The 18563-nt window shown below is 46.1% G+C and overlaps 1 protein-coding gene and 1 long non-coding RNA gene across 3 annotated transcripts in view; one reads left to right on the top strand and one right to left on the bottom strand.

Moving 5' to 3' along the window:
- Positions 1-676: 676 nt before the first annotated feature.
- GLRA1 (glycine receptor alpha 1) overlaps positions 677-18563 on the bottom strand; it is a 38511-nt gene continuing 20624 nt past the window's right edge. Inside the window, exons 3-9 of one of the 2 annotated variants that reach the window (XM_035338599.1) lie at positions 18058-18125; positions 9294-9517; positions 7631-7713; positions 6515-6652; positions 5788-6002; positions 4992-5138; positions 677-1480 (exon numbers count right to left, since the gene is read on the bottom strand). In XM_035338599.1, coding sequence (XP_035194490.1) covers positions 1166-1480; positions 4992-5138; positions 5788-6002; positions 6515-6652; positions 7631-7713; positions 9294-9517; positions 18058-18125 — 1190 coding nt within the window. In that variant the 3' untranslated portion in view covers positions 677-1165. The remainder of the gene's footprint in view (positions 1481-4991; positions 5139-5787; positions 6003-6514; positions 6653-7630; positions 7714-9293; positions 9518-18057; positions 18126-18563) is intronic. The other variant, XM_035338600.1, reaches the window with a different exon arrangement.
- The window catches only part of LOC118173760, a 145533-nt gene continuing 144054 nt past the window's right edge, over positions 17085-18563 (top strand). Inside the window, exons 1-2 of the long non-coding RNA XR_004754369.1 lie at positions 17085-17313; positions 17611-17715. This is a non-coding gene — a long non-coding RNA (uncharacterized LOC118173760). The remainder of the gene's footprint in view (positions 17314-17610; positions 17716-18563) is intronic.

Genomic DNA, 18563 nt, shown 5'->3' with positions numbered 1-18563 from the left:
TACAAAAATATAGTTTCGGGTCCATTGGCCCGACTTCACTATTAATACTACTGCTATGAAATGTCTGAAAATAACAGCCTCTCTCTCTGTACACACCTTCCCCCCCACCCCATACTGAGAATATTGCCGTTCGCCCGTTCCTATTGTAGCAAGGCAAGAATATGCCTGTTTTCCCTACATTTTAAATATAATTTATGCTTTAAGTCACCCCACGCTTCTATCCCCCCCATAGTGTAAACAAACATGGCAGACAGGGGTTTGGGAAATTAAAAAAAAAAAAAAAGGAAAAAAAAAGGGCTGTTTTAAAAACCCTTCATCATCTAGTGGTCTGAATAGTATTTCTGACTCCTGGGACTCGAATCTTTCCAGGTCGTTTAGAAGGACAGAAGGTACCTGTGGCTTCTGATGAAGGCTCTGATGTCCTTCTCGAGTTTCCCATTGGATGCTCTCTGATGGGGATGAGAGACAGAATATATTTGCTTTTCTCTATCCAAAAGTCACAAAATGTTTGATCGGCAAACCCGTGACTAAAAAAAGTAAATATAGAAAATAAACAACAACCCACAGCCTCTTTCTTAAGTTTCCCCGTCTATCCAGTTTTCAAAGTGCGAAACCTAGAGAAGCATAGAATGATTTTCTTGCCTTTTTTTTTTTTTTTTTTTTTTTCTTCCTTTTTTTAGGGCTTTTTTTCCCCCACGTGCTTAACTAGTATGGCCTTTCTATAGCAAAAGTCAGATAAAGCGTAATTGCAATCATTTCTGCACATGGAATTATGGATCATTCCAGTGACTTGAGAATCTAAGCTGTTAATAGGCTAAAAAAATGATTTTTTTATCTTTTTTTTTTTTGTTTGTTTTCTCTTTGCATTATAATTAAGCATGAATATATATTAATATATTACACTGCTTGGATTGCAGCTGGAGCAATCCAAACCTTCCTATGCTGTAAAACTAACCCCTGCCCTTGCACTCCCCAGATCAAGAGCTTTTTTTTCTCCTCCCCGTGCCACTTATCCTCAGTTCCCACAATTAAAAGTATCCCAGTCCCCCTCCCACCCCCCCCTTTTTTTAGTAGATATTGCCACATTCTTAAATTCATGCATTGCTGCATTGCTATTGCACATATATGAAGGATTGCTCTCTCCCTCCCAGCTGCTCCCCTTCCCTCACTGGTTGTGCACGTCCTCCCTGCGGACGATCTTGTAGATGATCCAGTAGAAAATGTTGAAGATGAGGAACGCCATGGGGAAACCGATGCGCGAGATCTTGTCAATCTTCTTGGCTCGCTGAATGAAGAGCTTCCGCATCTCCTCGGGGGAGCGGGACGGCGGGGGGACGGGGTTGGCCGTGTTGTTGTTGTTGGCGCCCTTGACGGAGATGCCGTCCTTGGCCTGCAGGCACGCCGGCCCCATCCCGTAGGCGGTGAAGTTGAACCTGCCTTCGCCGGCTTCGTCCTCCTGAAACAGATTGAGCATGGGACTCTACTTAAAATGAGATATAGACAGTGCACCCTTGCTATAAGGCTCTCCACTGGCAGCGCCCTGCTCTCGAGGGAGGACGCCTCCGTCGATCCCCGGCCTCGGCACTGGTGGACAAACCCCAACCCCTGCTCCTGGGAGGTCAGCCTTATAGAGGGGTGCCAGCTGGGTGATGCGCAGAGGCAAAGCAGGGGATCCAGGCACCCCGTGGAGAGCAGAACGACTCCAACCTCCTTGGTATCTTTGACATACTCAAATGGTTTTACGGTACCGCGTTTCTTTTTTTCCAGTTGCATCCCCTGTTTTGCTTCTGGCCCTCCCTCCCCCCGCTCCTAGCAGCACCTTCTTTGCTTTGCCTGTGGGGTTCAGCTCGCCCAGAAGGAGGGGGCTCCATGGAACTCACGCAGTCAAAGCCGCACCAGGAGGCTTCCTACAGAGTTACATGGACGTGCAGGCGGCACGGCCCGTCCAGGAAAAGACCTCTGCAGCAGCACGGGGCCAGCCCTCAGCTTGCCTGCCTGCAGGATATCCCTGAGCCCCTCAGCCCCTGCCCCACCATCCCTCTGCCAGGTGAGCGGCAGAAGTGTCCTTTCCGTGTGCCAGTGGTAATACACAGCTCCTTGTGCTAATTCCAATTAATGAGCATAGAAAATCCTTTCTTTGCCAATCTCAAAGCAAGTGTTGTTACTGTTTTTCTTGGCAGAGGCCTTGCAGCCCTATTCTCTTGCACACAAGGATGCAATCATGGAATCGGGGGGAAATTTCCCATCCTTATTTCTTTGCAGAGCGTCTTTTCTGGATGGCCCCCGTACCGAGCGGGTAGCTGCGTGGGATGGATGGACTGTGCTCGCTCAGGGGCGGGGAAGCAGAGGGAAGAGCACGCTGGTGTTACCCATGCAAAAATAAACAACCCAAACAAAATCAAGTATTTATTTTTATTTTTTTATTTTTATTTTTTTTAACATGGAAGCAATCTGTCGAGCTGTATGACCTAGCAGCAGGCCTATTTATTTCAGAGACCTGGCCGAGCCTGATTAGCTGATGATGGGCGATGCAGGCATTGCCAGGTGACCACAAGCTGCACTGCTGGTGGGGAAGGGGCACCCGGTCCCCCTGCTGCCTGCAGCAGCTCTGGCCGTGCTGCCAGCACCCCGTGCATCTCTGGCTGGTGGCACAGGGTGGATGCAGGAGGCCCTGGGCTGCTGCTCCTCTGCTGGGGGTGGCAGCAGCGCCTAGCATCACTCGACCCTGGGGAATCAGGGAGAGCTTTCAATCACTATCAGGAGAGCTTCCACATCACTAGCGAGGCTGGGCTGGCATCCTTGGCCTGGCTCTCCAAAAGCACTCAGACACTCAAAGAGAGAGTTGTCTAGTCAGACTTTCTGGTCTATTTCTCCCTCTCTTTCCAGACAGAAGGAGGTAAGAGGTGGAAAAGGCCAGTCAAAACCTGGCAGCAGCTATTTATTTACTTGATTTTTATTTTTTAGAGAGGAAAAAAGACTCTTTATGGCAAGAATGAGCTAGCATCTTGCATCTAACTCTGAGGAAAGCAAGAAGCAGATGTATCTGGATTCACTTGTGTTAGTGCCAGACTGTTCATTGTGCTACTGCCAGACTGTGACACATGGTTTGGGGTGCTGAGCTGTGAAGAACAGCTAGTAGATTTTGGTTTGGGTAGGCCTATTAATATGAGTCTGGGATAGTCCTTGACCCAACTTCTTCAACCAGGACAGATCACTGCAACATATCATTTGTTTTCAGCCTTACACGTCACGTCTGAACCAGGCAGAGCTACCCAGACACATCAGGACATTGGGACAGAGCAATTAGGTTCTCTGGCAGCTGTACTAATCCATTTGCATATTTGCAGTCAGCTCCTAGCTTTCTGATGAGCCTGCAAACCTTGTTCATTTTGCTTTTTCAAGTGTTTTTGTTTATGCTTTGTTCCAATTAAAATTGCTGTGAGATTAGGCAGGGATTGTAATAACAGCCTTGTGTTCAATGCAACATCTCTGGCAAATATCTTTTAAACTCATCAGTATATTAGTGTGTATTTTTTTTGTTGTTGTTGTTTTGTTTTTTCCTCTCCTTATTGTTTTATCAACTCTAGTCCAGAGTGACCTGCATACAACAGCATGGCTTCAGAGAGGATGCTTAAATTTGGATAAAGGGATAAAAGCACTATGAAGCACACAGGTTGAGTGGTTTTAGCGTTGGTTCTATTAATCAGGACGCAACTTCTGAACAAAAATAGCCCCAGCTGATTATGAGACAACAGGGTCTCACTCTTCTCTGACAAATTTAAAGGGTACTGATGGTCCCATCTGTTACTTCTTTTCCCTCACCTTTGTGCAATGCTCTTTATCCCAGGTCCTGGATGGACTAAGGAAAAGTAAACAATCATCTCCTGTTTTGCTGCCAGAGACAAATCTACAAAAAGCCAGGGAATCAGGCATGCTGATACCCTGCCCTTTAGCCAATGCTCCCTCCTGGAATGCTGCTAATTCTCCAGGCAGGCCTTGTGAACTGCTGTATGGTGGCTTAGACCATGGGAAGGGTTTCTAATGGCTGAGACAGAGAAGTTCTGGATTGAGTGGTCTCTGTACAGGATGGTTCAAAGGGGGCTCTCTAAAACATGGGCTAGACAAATATTTATAAGAAATATTTTAGGCAGGGTAGCTTCAACCTTGATGATCTCCTAGGAGCTATCCTCAGATCCTCCTCAGCTCAATTTTCAGTGTTTCTTTCTAAAAATTACACTGTTTTTCATGTTAGCTTGAGGGCAGTGTCTCAGACCTGGTGATAAAAACTGATACCGCCACCTGATTCTGCTAGTTAATTAAGGGCAGTTGTTAATTGATCACAATCACCTTCATGTTTCCTTCTCGTGCATCCTTTGAGATGTGATCTCAGCTGCGGTACCTCAGCCTAAAAGCTAGCAGAGTCCGGGCTGCATGGGGTGCACCTATGTGACATGTGCATGCTCAGGTTGGCATCAGTCATGGCAATGAGCATGGAGCGAGGCTAAGGCTGCGAAGAATGCTCTTTCCTTCCGAGAGGAATTTGCAGTCAGTCTGAGCAGCAGATGCTTTTGAACACGGAGATGATAGAAACAAAAGAGGTGTCACTTACCTCCGGGCTAATGTAGGCTGACTTTCAGGAGGATGCCGTTCTCTGACAGGCATCCCTCCCAGCTCCCTGCCTGCCTCCCCCCAAGCCCTCACAGTGTTTTCTGAAGAGGAGAACTCAGACCAGAACATCTCTCTGTGTGAAAATTGTTCTGATGAGAACAACCCTTTTGGCTTAAAATGCTTGGCTGGCTAACAAAACCCAACAACCCCTGTGGTCAGCAGACTGTTAAAAGAGACACAATTCATTGAGTTTGCTCTGCTTTTTGATGTATGACTCCCTTTACTATCTGACCATGTACTGAGGACTTCCCTGGCCAGCTGACCATGTAGTGATGTGCTGCTGGGACAGATTCCAGCCGTGTCCTTCATGCCTTATGTATTACCTTGTGATGCCTCCTCTTCCTTCTGAACCTGAGCAGCTCTTTGTGCTGCCGGGACACAAAGTTGACAGCAGCATATTCTAGAAGTGCAGAGAACACAAACAGCAAGCACACAGCCATCCAGATGTCTATGGCCTTCACGTAGGACACCTAGGAGTCAGAGGGAGAGAGAGAGGGATGTGATGGCATGTTCTTCCAAATGCCTTTTAGTTTGTCATTTTTCATGTTACTCCCAGGTCTTTGGAAGAATTTGGGCAAGCCATGATATGACTGACATCTGCTCTTGGATAACAAAAATCTATCTCATTTAACATGAATGTATTAAGAGGTCACCAAAATTTGTGGGCTCATTAGCAGCAATAATTTCACAGTTTAAAATTTATCCACGTCTTCACTGTAATGGTTTACGTGCAGGGAAAAGAGTAATCTAAACTGACGATACCAGAAGTCCTTCATAGCAGCCAAATTTACTATTAAGAACATATGATGGTGAAGTGAGTAAAAGCCGAACTGTATAGTGCATACCCCTGTTTGCTTGTTGCAGGTGTTTGTAAAGTGCAGAGTTCCTGGCCTCCTGGAGCTGCAGTGGATCTTGGGATGAACGCTGGGTCTTAGGGGAAGTTCAACTGCTTGTTGTGGAAACTAAGCTAAATTATTTGTAGGAGGGGGCTGGAATTTGCTCTGCTTGCCGTTAAACTAGTGCAATGGCAGCAGAATACCTCTTGTGTTGAGCAGGAGGATCTGTGTTGATCACTCAGAGAGTGATCGTTTTGCCCCTCTGTGAAGTTGTGTTCCTTACCTTGGGCAGTGACGCTCGGGAGCCAGAGCTCTGAGTGGTCATAGTGAGCACCGTGGTGATCCCCAGGCCAACTCGAGCTGGTGCAGCATCCATATTGATCCAGAAGGAGATCCAGGACAGGATGACAATAAGGAGGCTGGGGATGTACATCTGGATCAAATAATAGCCCATCTGCCGCTCCAGGTGGAAACGAGCTTCTATACAGGTGAATTTGCCTGAGAATGACAGGAGATAAATGTCAAGTTATTGGTAAGTTACAGTGAGCCTCTTGGTTTCAGCTGTTGTCTGCGGACTTTCCTCACTCTGCCTAGAACCAGAATCTTGTGAGATGAGGACATAAACATCATTTGACCAGTTCTGAAATATGTACATACATCAACATAGCAAAGAAAGCTCTTGGCAGGATGTCCTTTGTCAGTTAAATTTCACCTGCTCCCTTGCGTCAAAGACAGAGGAAGATGGAGGGAGCCAAACTCCCTTGAATTGATGCAGATGTTACGGGGACAAGATGGTTCCCATTTTTGTGTCTATTAGCTTTTTATTGTCTATATATGTATATATTTACTGGCAACATATCTATGTGTGTTTCTAGTTATGTTATTCCTGGCTGGCTAGAACAAGGCTTATGTCACCAGACTGCCATCAGACCTAGCAAGAGATTCTGACAAATGCATGGTCTTGAATTCATCTCCGATGAATGTAGGGGCTAAGGGTGAGGAGTACTGACCTGTGTTGTAGTGCTTTGTGCAGTATCTCAAGTCTTTTTCTTCTTTGAGGATAAACTGAGGCAATGTCAGCCCATCAGCCACTTGCACAGCTCCTTTTTCTTGCCACTCAAATATTAGATCATTCATTGTGTAGCCAACTGTTGAGAGGATGGAACAAATAGAATGTCAAATAAATACTAAATACTGACCAGGGAAGGGACTGACTTGTAGAAGAGAGTTATGCTTGGAGGCAGAGGCTGAACCCGGTGTTCCCAGTCAGTGCTGTAATGGGTAGGATTTAGGTTGAAGCAGAACTGCTTATGCATGTGTTAAAAGCTAGGGCAATGACCTGTGCTGGGGCAGTGATGGTGTTCAGTGAATAGTCTGACATTTTTACTTGAAATGAGCTGGTTGAGCTGTTTATGTTTTCAAACCTGACCTCTTCCTCTGAATGAAGTTATTCATCGTCTTTCCCTCCTTTGGGATAAGCAGCATGTACAATGGGCAAATGTTCAGCTAGAGAGAAAAACATCCCATTTGCAGCTGAGAGCACTTTCACCTTTCTCCTCCAAAGTGAAAGGCCAATGTAAATACAAGCAAGCCAGGGCTTCTATCACAGGACCTTCTGAGGTTTAGCTTCTCTAGGAAATGTCACATGTGGCGAATGAATGGAAAATCCTGAGCAAATACTTCTTGGTATGGGGCAAAGAGTGATGAACCCCTGAGTGGGGGTCTCTAACCACACACTGGCTTGAAGCAGTTCAGAGGCTGGTTCTTGTTTTGGTGACATCTGAACTGACTTTGCCCTCCTTTGTTCTAAGAGCTTTCTGTTTTTTGATGACAAACATTATTGCTGGTGTTTGCCAAAGATGTAGATGCAGATGATTGCGTGGGGTTTGCAGAGGGCATGCCAGCAGGGAGGAGCAGCAGAAACAAGGCTGGGAGAGAGGTGCCCCAGGCACACGCAGCAGAGCAAGCCTGTCCCAGCTGTCCATCCTCTGCTCTCTTCCATGCTGGGAGAGCCCAGTGAAGGCTGTACTGGGAAGGAGTTGCAGCTGGGGAGGGAGATGGCAGAGGAGAGGGAGAGGGGAAACACGTCATCTCCTCTCTGAGACGGAGACACGTGCAGGACTCACAGCTTTCTAACTGCATGATGCATGTCTGTACATCCATGGGGAAGTTCTTCAGGTCCATGGGGCAGGCCAGAGTCAGCGTGATCCTGAGGAGAGAAGAGAACACAGGGGAGTGCCAAGCAGTCTCGGGTACTGATGAAGGGGCGAACCCTTTCAGACACCCAACATTGCATACAGGCTGGAACCTTGCCCAAGACACACTGGAGTGCTGGAGGGAATGACTGATTATTTACCCCTTCCCTGCCTGAGCTTTCACACATGGTGTTGGAAAGAAATGTCAAGAATTTGGGTCTGTGAAATAATTTCCATTTGAGTCACCTGCTGCAGGTGGTGTTTCATTGTAATACTGCTTTGGACAGTGCAGAACAGAGAGCTCCCACATCAAACAGTTTTGCTGCTTCTATCTTCATTTCTTGCCTCAGGCTCAAAACAGTCTGGATTAACAGAAAGCCCAGACTTATCCTATGGACCCCCCAGATACATTTCTAGAGAATGGGACTGTTTGGGCTGCTTGGAAATCTTTGAACAGAACATTTCTGTGTCAGGAAAAAAAAAAAAAAAAGGAAGTTTGATAAGTTCACAGATATCTGTGGGGGAAAATGGAGACTTTGGTGGGATTTAATGCAAGGAAAATGCTCTTTGGTATGTAAGTATGAATCTCTGTATCTTCCTGAGTTCCAGCTGTACTTCTTGAGACCTTTAGTTTTGCATTTCAAGCTCCATTTTCCACTAGGTACTGGATGCATTTCCTGTGGTATGTTGCTGTGCTGCCCTATACGATGATCTGGGCTCAAATTGTTTGTTTGGTTCTACAAGCTGATATTAAATGATTTGATTCAGATAACTAGATTTGTGTTATTTGGTTTGATAATGCTGAAAATGCTGTTCGCTCGAGTGCTTAAATTTTTCAGCTTTTTGCCTTCATCTAGAAATAGCAGAATTTCCTGTGGGACAGGAATTGAATTTCTCTATCAGACCTACAGGGCATGTTGTGACAGAAGATGTTGTGAAAGAAGACAGAATTGACCTGTTCAAATGTTCTTTTTATGAAAGCAACTGCATTTTCTGTATTTAAACAAGCACCTGAGCAGAAAAGAGCCACCACTAGCTTTTGTCCACTTTGTTTTTCTCAATGCATCTTTGTCAGGGGACTCCATCTCTGATCCATCAGAGAGATAAGCCTTCAGTTATGTCTTTAAACAAGCCCCTTGGGAAGAATTCATGTAAAATATCTGCCAGATGTGACACAGGGGTGACTGTGGCTGCAGATATGTCATGAGACAGACAGCACACACACGCTGGACAAGTGTGCGCTGAGAAGGGATCAGGGAGCAAAATCCTTGAGGGTGTTTTTGGATGAACCTAGTGCTAAGGCTGCTGAGCTTTGGGCCCATGAGACAAAGTCCACCTTCTTGTGAGGGCCTTACCTAAGGTTTGACAATTGCACCTAATCACAGTCCCAGCAGGAGGACCTCCAGAAGTCCCTTTCCACCACATGGCTATGATACTGTTAATGGAATGCTCTCCCACCTAAGAAAATACAACTCATTTCCCTTTACCCAGCATCATGCTCAAAGTCTCCACTTGCTCATTTTAGGCTGATACAGTAGGAGTTTAGCTCACACCTACTCCATTTGGTGGAGCCCTCCCCAGTCAGTCACCTCACCTGATGCTGTAGAGGACGTTTCCATTTCTGGAGATCCTCAGCAGCTTGTTGTCTGTGGTAATCTCGTGGAAGTGGGCTCCTTTCTCGTTAGCAAAGAACAAGTCAGGCTTCCAGATGGAGTCCAACATGGACGGGTCCAGGTCCAGGGAATCATCAGGGTATTCGTTGTATGCCAGCCGTGGGTCATTCCATTGCTGTCGCAAGAAGATGTTCACCCGGTAATCCTGCATGGTGGAAGCAGGGAGCAAAGAAACACAGTCAGTGCTCAGGGCAGGTTGAAAGTGCTGAGAAATGGGGAGCATGTGCTAAAACTGCTCTCAAAACCAAACATCTAAACCCACATTCCCAAGTTATGGCAAGTCTTCTTGGCATTATTTCTCAAGGAGCTGTTGTTATTTTTAGCCCTGTAGCTTACAGCTATCTCATAGCGTGTGCAGTTGTCTATCTTTGCATCCTTCCATCACAGCGATCTTTGGTTGTGTGTGAAGTGTCAAGACCTCTAGTCCAAACCCCGGGGCTGGAAAAGCAACGCTCAGTTACAGATGTTGTAAGGGCTGCTATCAGCAAGACAGCTGTGGCAGAGACCTGAGGGGAAAGGGACATGGAAGCCAGCTTCCTTTCAGTGTTGAACCATCCCATTTTCTATTTATGGTTCCTTCAGATTTGAAAAAAAAAGGCACAGTGACACAGGCAGTCCATGGAAGGGAGACCTGTGTGTGCACTAATCTAAGGGTAATTCAGCTGAACTGATGGGACCAGATGCCCTTAGTGAGAGTATGAACACGGAAGGGATGTGCATAGAGTCTCCTCTCCTAACCATATGCAGGTGTTCTCTTTTCCCCTCTCCAAAGTCAAAATGTCATAAATGCTACTGATTTTGTAGGCTAGACATCTTTAATTGTAGGCAGCCCCCCAGCACCACACAAAATAAGATCTGCTTCATAACCTTGTGTCTTACAGCTCCCCTGAGCTCTCCTGGCCAAGACTGGCTGCTGAGGTCTAGCCCAAGTGTCCAGGATGCTCTCCTGGTCAATTAAAGATAGCTTCTGTTCTCCCAGGGTGATTTGCATGCCTCTTTTCTGCTGAATTTCACATAGGAAAGTTAGCCAGCAACTCTAAGTAGGGAGAGGACATGGCAGCTATCAGGAGAGGGATAAAAGCTCCACGTCCATAAAGTAATTGACATTTCTAAGTATAGAGGCAAGCTGTGTCTAAAAAACAGCACATAATAAACCAATTCCACTGCCCTGGCCCAAATGAATAGTTACTATCATGATTAAGGGTTTCTCTGGTGCCTTTCTAATACTGATGTACTTTGAAGACTTTTATTAAGTGACAGGTAATGGAGGGACTCTGATGTGCCTGCCAGTAACTAATACCTGCCACAGGCACAGGGCCTTTCTTCAGTGAGACAATACTTGGCACCTCTGAAGGGCTCCCCCTGACTCCACCATCGGATCTGTTCTTTCCATCTGGAGAACACAAGGCTCTGGAGCAGAAGGGTTCATGTGGAGGACAGTCTGACTCTGCTGCCTCAAGTGCTCACTTGACTAGGAACCTACAGCCTCTTGTCTGGGAGGACATGACTCTTTCATGGTCCGGTCACACTGGAGGTCTTGGAGAGGATTGTGTCTTGGGTGCTTCATGGTTTTGGTCAGGGTAGTTCGTAGCCTATGTTCTACATTTATTTATTTATTTATTTATTTATTTATTTCAGGCCACTTTGTCCCATCTGCATCCTTGGAGCAGAGAAGCTGCTAATGACATTCATGATTATGACAACAGCAAATGGATTAAGGACTTGACGCTAAAAGGAGCAGACTTCTGAACATGAAAAAGAGTTGCAACACTCTCTCTTTCTGCTGATATTCCAGATGTCACCTTCATGAGTCCTAGTGGGTCCCTCTGACTTAATTGTTCATCTCCGTCCCCTCCAGATAATGTGTTTGCAGAAAATGTAAATAGCTGTGGACAGCTAGGATGGAGGGTCTTAGTGCAATCATGCAAACCCGACAAAAGAAAACAACCCTGAATCTCCACCTCCCATTGGCACACAGCAGCTCCTCGTACACTTTCAGTTCTCCCTTGTCTGTGTGTAAAGATCTGCAGTCATTGCAGTCAGGGGAAATCAGTGTCACTGACCTAATAGGTAGAAAGCAAAAGGTTGTTTTGCTTATTCAGCTACAAATAAGCTGGATGCTAGCAGGTCAGCTCTAGATGGGGGCTTATGTCATGTACAACACAAATTAAACTCATGTTTGGAAGAAACTTCAGTGGTAGCTGCCCAGAAGTGTTCTCAGCCTGATGGAGCGTTGGAAGGTGGGGAATGGAGCCAATCTCTCTACAATGGTCTGTGATACCGCAGGCAAGCTTTGCTGCAGGAGGAAATTCACTCATTTTATTCCTCATACTGTGTGCGTTTGTGTAGAAGCCCTTCAAATGTACCTCATTGCACGCAGCACCTTGTGGAGCAGACTGAAGGGCCTCACTTGCACACAGTCCTTCTGATTCTAGTGCACTATCCCATAGCTTACCACTGGCAGGTCTGGTTTTACCCTTTTCCCCTTTCGACTCTAGTTTAAGGCCCTATCTATCAACCCCGCTAACTCCTGGGCAAAAATCCTTTTCCCCCTCTGAGAGAGGTGCATCCCATCTGGTGCCAGCAGCCCCGGTGTCACGTAGACCTTCCCATGATCAATAAACCTGAAATTCTGCTGGTTGCACCAGTCTCGTAGCCACGTGTTAATAAGACAAGTCTGCTTGTCAACATCGACCCCCCCTATTGGAAGGGCAAACACAGCCTGTGCCCCTGATCCTTTAACTAGTCGCCCCAAAGCCCTAAAGTTCCTTTTGATCACTCTTGGACTTCTCCTTGCTACTTCATCATTACCAGCCTGAAATCCAGCAGTGGGTAGTAGTTGCTGGGCTGTGCCAGGCGAGTGACTTTCCAGGCAAAGTCTCTCACCCGAGCCCCAGGGAGGCAGCAGACTTCCCTGTGGGTTGGGTCCGGACAACATATCGCGGCTCTATCCCTTTCAGAAGGGAGTCCCCTGACAATAACCTGTCTTTCTTTCTTGACAGAAGACATAGTGATGCGAGGGGTTCCTTGCCATAGGCAGCCCTTCCAACTGTGAAGGGGTTTTGTCTACATCGTTGTTTTGACTATCATGTTCAGAGCCTCGTACCTGTTATATAAGGGCAATGGGAAGGTGAGGTGGGCAGGGACAGGGCTCTCCCACCGCCCTGAGCAGCAACCTGCCTCCATTCCCCCCCTTGGCCTAGGTCCCCTACTACTGCCTGGCGGGATGGGGACACTTTTGTCCTCTGCATAGCAGGACACACTTGTGCTGTGGCAGCCTGGTGAGCACACGGCCGCCTCACGCCATGCCTCAGGCGCCCCGGCCTGGTGGCCGTGATCTCAGGGGCCACCGTTGCCCGGCCGGGGCTGCCTTCTCAGCCACCCTCACGAGGGCCGCAGGGCCATGGCGGCTCCCTCGACTGCCTCAAGCAGCCTCAATGCCGGATTAAAAAAAAGCCCTGCCTGCCTCCATCCCCCCCTCCACTGCAGAACACGGAGCCGATCGCCTCAGCGAGAAATAGTGGAGGCGCTGAGCAGCCTTTAAATTTCTTGCATCCAGGCTTATTTGAACAGAGATGTGAAAAAAGGTACTGTGATTGCAGACTGGATGTGACAGTGCCTGAGGAGCCACCGCATGTCCTCGAGAGCAAATATGTCATGTCTGTGGCTGTGGCATAGCCAAAAGTATGGGCTGTAAATTTCTGGACTAGCTCAAGGATCCTGTATGTGAAAGTTTTGTGTCTAGGTACTGCAGTCAAGCTGAGAGGCAATGAGTTGGATAACACTCATTTGTAGACTACCTGGAGTCAAACAGTGTTTCTTCTGGATACAGTTGTAGGAAATCTTAATTAGCATCACCAAGAAGTCCATGGTTAGTGCTACATGATGGACAGAACAGAGCCATTTCTGATGTGAACTCTCAAGGAAAAAAAAAAATACTGGGTCTGCTAACTCAGCAAAAAGAAAAAAAAATCTTTCTCCATTTCCTTCTTATCACTTGAGCTCCTCATTTGTGTGCTGATCACATCCAGGCATTGATTATCTTGTGCAGCCTGCTCCTCTGGCTGGCTGGGGGGAGGAAAGCAGCAAGCCCGTGCTGTGGTGGCATTCGGGAGCTTTGCAATTTGGCACAAAGACCTTTTGCTCCCAAGGGGGCAATGACACAGGGCAGGAAGAAAATAATTGAAGAGATCAAAGTGTTCAATTTGATAATGCTGAAATGAAATTCTGCTTAGTGGCCTCACGAGGAGCCAAGGAAATGGAAGACCATTTGAGATCACTCTGTCCCAAGACACCACAGCCTTGGCACCCAATGAGCAGCGCGGGGATGAAAGCAGTGGCAGGCTGGGGTAGAAGTGTGAAGAAAGTGGACAGAAGCTGTCAGGAAACCCAAAAGGCTTCAGTCCCTGCCTCAGGGGTTCTCTCAGAGCTGCCTCCACAATGAACAGGGGGTGAAAGCCTTCACATTTTGCTGATGGAAGAAAGAAAGCAGAGAGTGGCCTCCCTCAGGTGGGGATCCCACCTGGGTGGCAGAACACAAGGACCTGTATTTACACCGAGTTCATTCTCTAGAAAGAGAACAAACAAAGGTTTTTACTTTTAATTCCTGACTTGGGTACAGGCTATCACCCCACAGAAGTACTCTACCACCAGCTGCTTACAGACACAAGCAGGAGCAACCCTTGTTAGGGTTAATAAGGGACCTATAACCTCACCTCAGCTGTAGCCAGTCTGCCTATTTGAGGCCTGGCATTCAGGCTGCCACTGGTCTGAGGAGGAAGCATGCTGCCTGAGGAAGGTAGGTGCCTGGGGTCCTTTGCTGCAGGCTTTGGGTGCTGGTATTCATGTCTTCTGGCATTGGGGTGAGTTGACCCTGTATTAAATGCATGACCTGTACACTGCATCAGTTACATCTGCTACTTGCTGTGCTGTGGCTTGTGAGGCTGGAGTGAATTGCTCAGTCTGTTTTGCAGGAATGCTTTGTTATCTGTTTGGAAAACTCTTGTACAGATGTCTCTAAGCAAGTATTTTGCATTCGGACGGTTGCAGCCTCTAGCTTCTCCTGTCCTTAGGAGATGCTGGGAGAGCAAATGTGGCTGTGCTGCAGCTGCCTGGAAAGTTACATTTGGTTTGCTCTTTTCAGCTGGGATGACAATGGCCCAAAATCAGCGGGGATAAATTTGCATATATATCCTGAGTCTGAGGGAGCCTGTACTAGCAGCTTTGTAGTCCTCTATCTTAGACTTGTTTGCTGCTTGTGAGCCCTTTAGAAATATGGGACTGGGACAGGTCACCTTGAGCACTGAGTCAAATTTCTGGCAACTTTAGGTGATGATATTCAAGAATATTCCTCTTTCGCTGTATACAAAATACTCCCAGCTGTCTAAGCCAGGTAGATATCAATAAACAAAACTGAACTTCCACAGGAAGAGAGATCAAGGGCATCGCATTATTCCAAGAGTTTTGTTATAGTAGGGAGTTTGTTATATCAAGTGCTCAGATAATCCTAGTATTGTCTCACACTAGGAGATTCAGTTTTTTCACTGCAGAACAGGACTGTGTTCCCTAGGTGCTTGATCTCTATTTCATTTTGAATGAAGTATTTGTAGCTTTGCTATAGTTTCCTACTCTGATAAGGCTGGGGGGAAGGGGGAATGTGTTTTTTTTTTTTTTTTTTTTTTTTTTTTTTTTTAAAGAGCAAAACAGGGATTTAACAGCTTGTGAGCTTTCTGTTTGTTTAACTTTTTAATAAAAGTAAGCCAGTAGAGCGGATGCATCTTATTTGTCATCTGGACTCCCCTGCTGTTGGATGCACTCTTGTAGTAATGCTTTGGGACAGAAGGAGGCTGTCTGAACCTGCCTGGTTTCTGGAGCTGGTAGCCTCTCCTCTTGAGGCGCTTGCTGGGTTCACAAGGATGTTCCCAACTGCATGTTCCCTTGTCCTTTGAGTTAACTGCAAGCAAGGTTGATGAGTGTACTATACGAACCACAATCTAACATAAATGTCCCATTAATTATGGGCACCACTACAGCATTTTATGATGGGTCTCCAGCTCTGCGGGATGCTGAAAGGAGTTGACTTTCCTCGCCTTAATTTATCTCTGCTTTGGGGAATTTGGTTTGGTAGATTACTGTCTCTTTTATTTTTATTTGATGTGTTTATTTTTTGCCCCTCTCCCTGCAAGAGTTTTCAGGCCTCCACTGCTTGTGTTGCTCCTTTTGAACTTTTGTGGCAGAGATACCAGATTTCTGCCTGCTCTGTGAGGTCTCTGCCTTCTCTCAGCACTAACTCTCCCTCTTTTCTGAGGTCTGTAGACCTCAGTGACTGTATCAAATGTTTGTTTCATTCTCTTTTCCAGTATTTTATACTCTTCCTGTCTTCCATGACGCCTCAAGCTGTAGGTGAACCTTCACCTCCAGTCTTTCTAATCCTTTGCATGGTGACCTTGTGATTTATGCTGATTTGTGACATGCAGTCAGCGTAAACTCAAATGCCAGTGGTGTCTTCTGTACGAACTAATAGTCCCATTACAGATGTATTTTTAAAACTTGTCTAATTGCACTTGTAGTGTCTATAGAAATCTCTTTCTGTGCCTACTAGTGAAATAGTTACCAACTACAGGATGCTGCAGTACTCCAGGACCTGAATGTGGCCAGGCTTTGGGTGTCTAGCGGCTGTGATTTACACCACGGTGCTGTTCTCTCCCTCGTGGCCAGTGAAGCAGCTGGTGGAGCATTATGGTAATCAGCCCTGTGGGTCAGTGATGGACTACGGCCTTGGCCATATGGTGAAAGGCTGAATCACCTCTGCTGCACTCAAACCTTTTTCCCTCAACACAATTTGATCACTTGTTCCAATTCAAAGCACTCAGGTCATAGTGTCAAAATCCCCCCACAACAGGACCTTCTTCCCTTCCCAGAAACTGGTGGGGAGCTGATGCCTGTTTGACCTGCTGCAAAGAGAGCCTGGCTTCTCTGCAGAGTAAATCCCAAATTAGCCCATCCCACAGACTGCTCTTGCTTACTGAGTTCTCCTTTTTAAATGCTTCAGTATCTGTGTTGCCTGTGTCAGTGTTTACAAGCAGAAACGCAGTCCCCAAAGAAGCACGTTGTACTAGGTTGTGTGCAATGCTGCGTCAGCCTGACATCTGGAGTAGCTTGTCAGAGCTGGCTTGGGTATTTCTAGACAAAGCAATGTGCCTAGAGGGTGTTCTTGGGTTCCCATGGGAATTTATATTTTAAAACGAAAGACAGGATATGTAATGGGGGGCATCTGGAGAGGATAGCAAGTCCCTGCAGCGTGTCTTGGAGGTGAACTACATTTCTTGCTCTTGTGCTAGTCTATGCTAATTTTATGGCACATTCTGCTTACTGGGGTCCTGTGGTGCCTCTATGATGCATCTTGTGGTATAGGGCATATTTTGAAAAACACGTCACTGTGTAATGTGCTCTGTATGTTGCATAGGGATCCCTTGTGGTCCTGCACCTCTCTTTTGCAGTCTGTGGATCTTCTCTGCTGCATTTTTGTAGGATTGCCTGTAACACCATAGGAGGTGTCCAATAAAACAGTACATTAGGAACAGATGTGTTCTTCAGTTCTAGTTCTTTCTCTTTTGCGCTGTATACAAATGAATCCATGAATGCACTTCTCATCTATAAATTCAAATTTTGCAATCCAACTATGAAATATATTTTTGTGCTTGGACAGAGTCGCAGCTATTTTCTACTACTGCAACTGAATACCCCCCACCCCAAACACTGCCAGAAGCAAGGTATGAGGAGTAGCGTTAGAAGAGACTTATAACTGTAGGTATATGGCTGCTGATCTCCTCTGACAGCGGTGCGCATTACAAGTAACTCATTGAAGTCAGTGGGTGCAACCCATACATCAAGTCTGTAACATCCTGGCTGAATGCACAAAACACCTGAAGCTGGAATGTTGTATCCTTCATTCACATTTTTCTAGAAAAAGAATTACCAGAGTAATTCAGCACCATATTTCTGGATTATCTCTAATTAGCATGGAGGTAAAGCATTGCACCTCCAGAGCTTTCCTTTGCTGTTCACTGATCATGTCACAACCAATCTTTAATAGGTTTCAGATAGAGCAATTATGTCCTGCTCTCCCGATTCTCTCCTCCTAGTGCCCTGCCAATTAGATCCAGCCTTTAGCCACGTTCACTAATTTTGTCTAAAGCTGGCCTTAACTTGCAAATATTGATTTTTTTTTTTTGTTAGGTAATGATTTTTAACATTTTCCAGAAAATCCATTTCTGATCTTTGGGAATATGAAATCTGGTGCAGACAGGATTTGAATTCAGCTGGCTTCCCTTCACTTACGAGGTTTGAATCAACGCTTATCTAAATGCACTTAATAGAAAGCAGCTGCAAATGTCTCTGAGTTTGGAGCCTTTGTCAAGTCTTTAGGAAAAACTTCATTTCTGACCTTTAAACTTTGTCTCTACAGCATTTTCATAGTTGCAGATGGATAGAGGCTGTGTGATCTTAGGCTACATGCAGTGCGAGTCCTGTGTGTTGGCTGTGAACTTACTCAAACCGAGGTAAACTCGGGAACACACAAATCCTTTCCCCTGGTCACACTAAAGCGGAGACTGCTGCTGCATTTCTGGGAGTGCAACGAGGCTGAGCTGGTAGCCGAACAGCTGTGCTGTGATTTTTACTTACCATAGTTGTTTCTGCAATCGAACCGAAGCTGTTGATGAAAATGTTGCAGCTGACATTCACTGGTGGGCCTGCATGACAAATACAGATTGGAACAGTACTTCACCGTGTGCTCGTAAGCCAAAAGATTTCCATTCTGCAATATTAAAACCTGTTGTGACAACAGCGTGGCTGAGGGCTGGGGATGGGAATGAGGTCTGGATGACCCGGCTTGGTCTAGCCTTGGGTCTGATGCCAGCTTGATGTCAGGCAGCACTCTTGCTTCACCTCTGTTCCCCTGGTCGGGTGAGTGTTTATATACCACTTCTGTAAAATGTTTCGATTAAAAAAGAATAGATCACAGCCAGCAAGGACAGCTTTTTAGGTATCTTGACATTGCTGTATGGGTGCCACTCACCTTGAACATGGTGGTAAGGGAAAGAGCCAGGAAAGAGACGAGAGACTGACAGGCTCTCTTATTCAGAGCTCTTTTTTTTTTTTTTTTTTTTTTTTTTTTTTTTTTTTAAATA

Source organism: Oxyura jamaicensis, chromosome 13 (genome assembly GCF_011077185.1).
Source record: "Oxyura jamaicensis isolate SHBP4307 breed ruddy duck chromosome 13, BPBGC_Ojam_1.0, whole genome shotgun sequence".
NCBI classification, from domain to species: domain Eukaryota; kingdom Metazoa; phylum Chordata; class Aves; order Anseriformes; family Anatidae; genus Oxyura; species Oxyura jamaicensis.
Note: the sequence above shows the minus strand (reverse complement) of the source record. Positions and strands in the feature narration are given on the sequence as shown.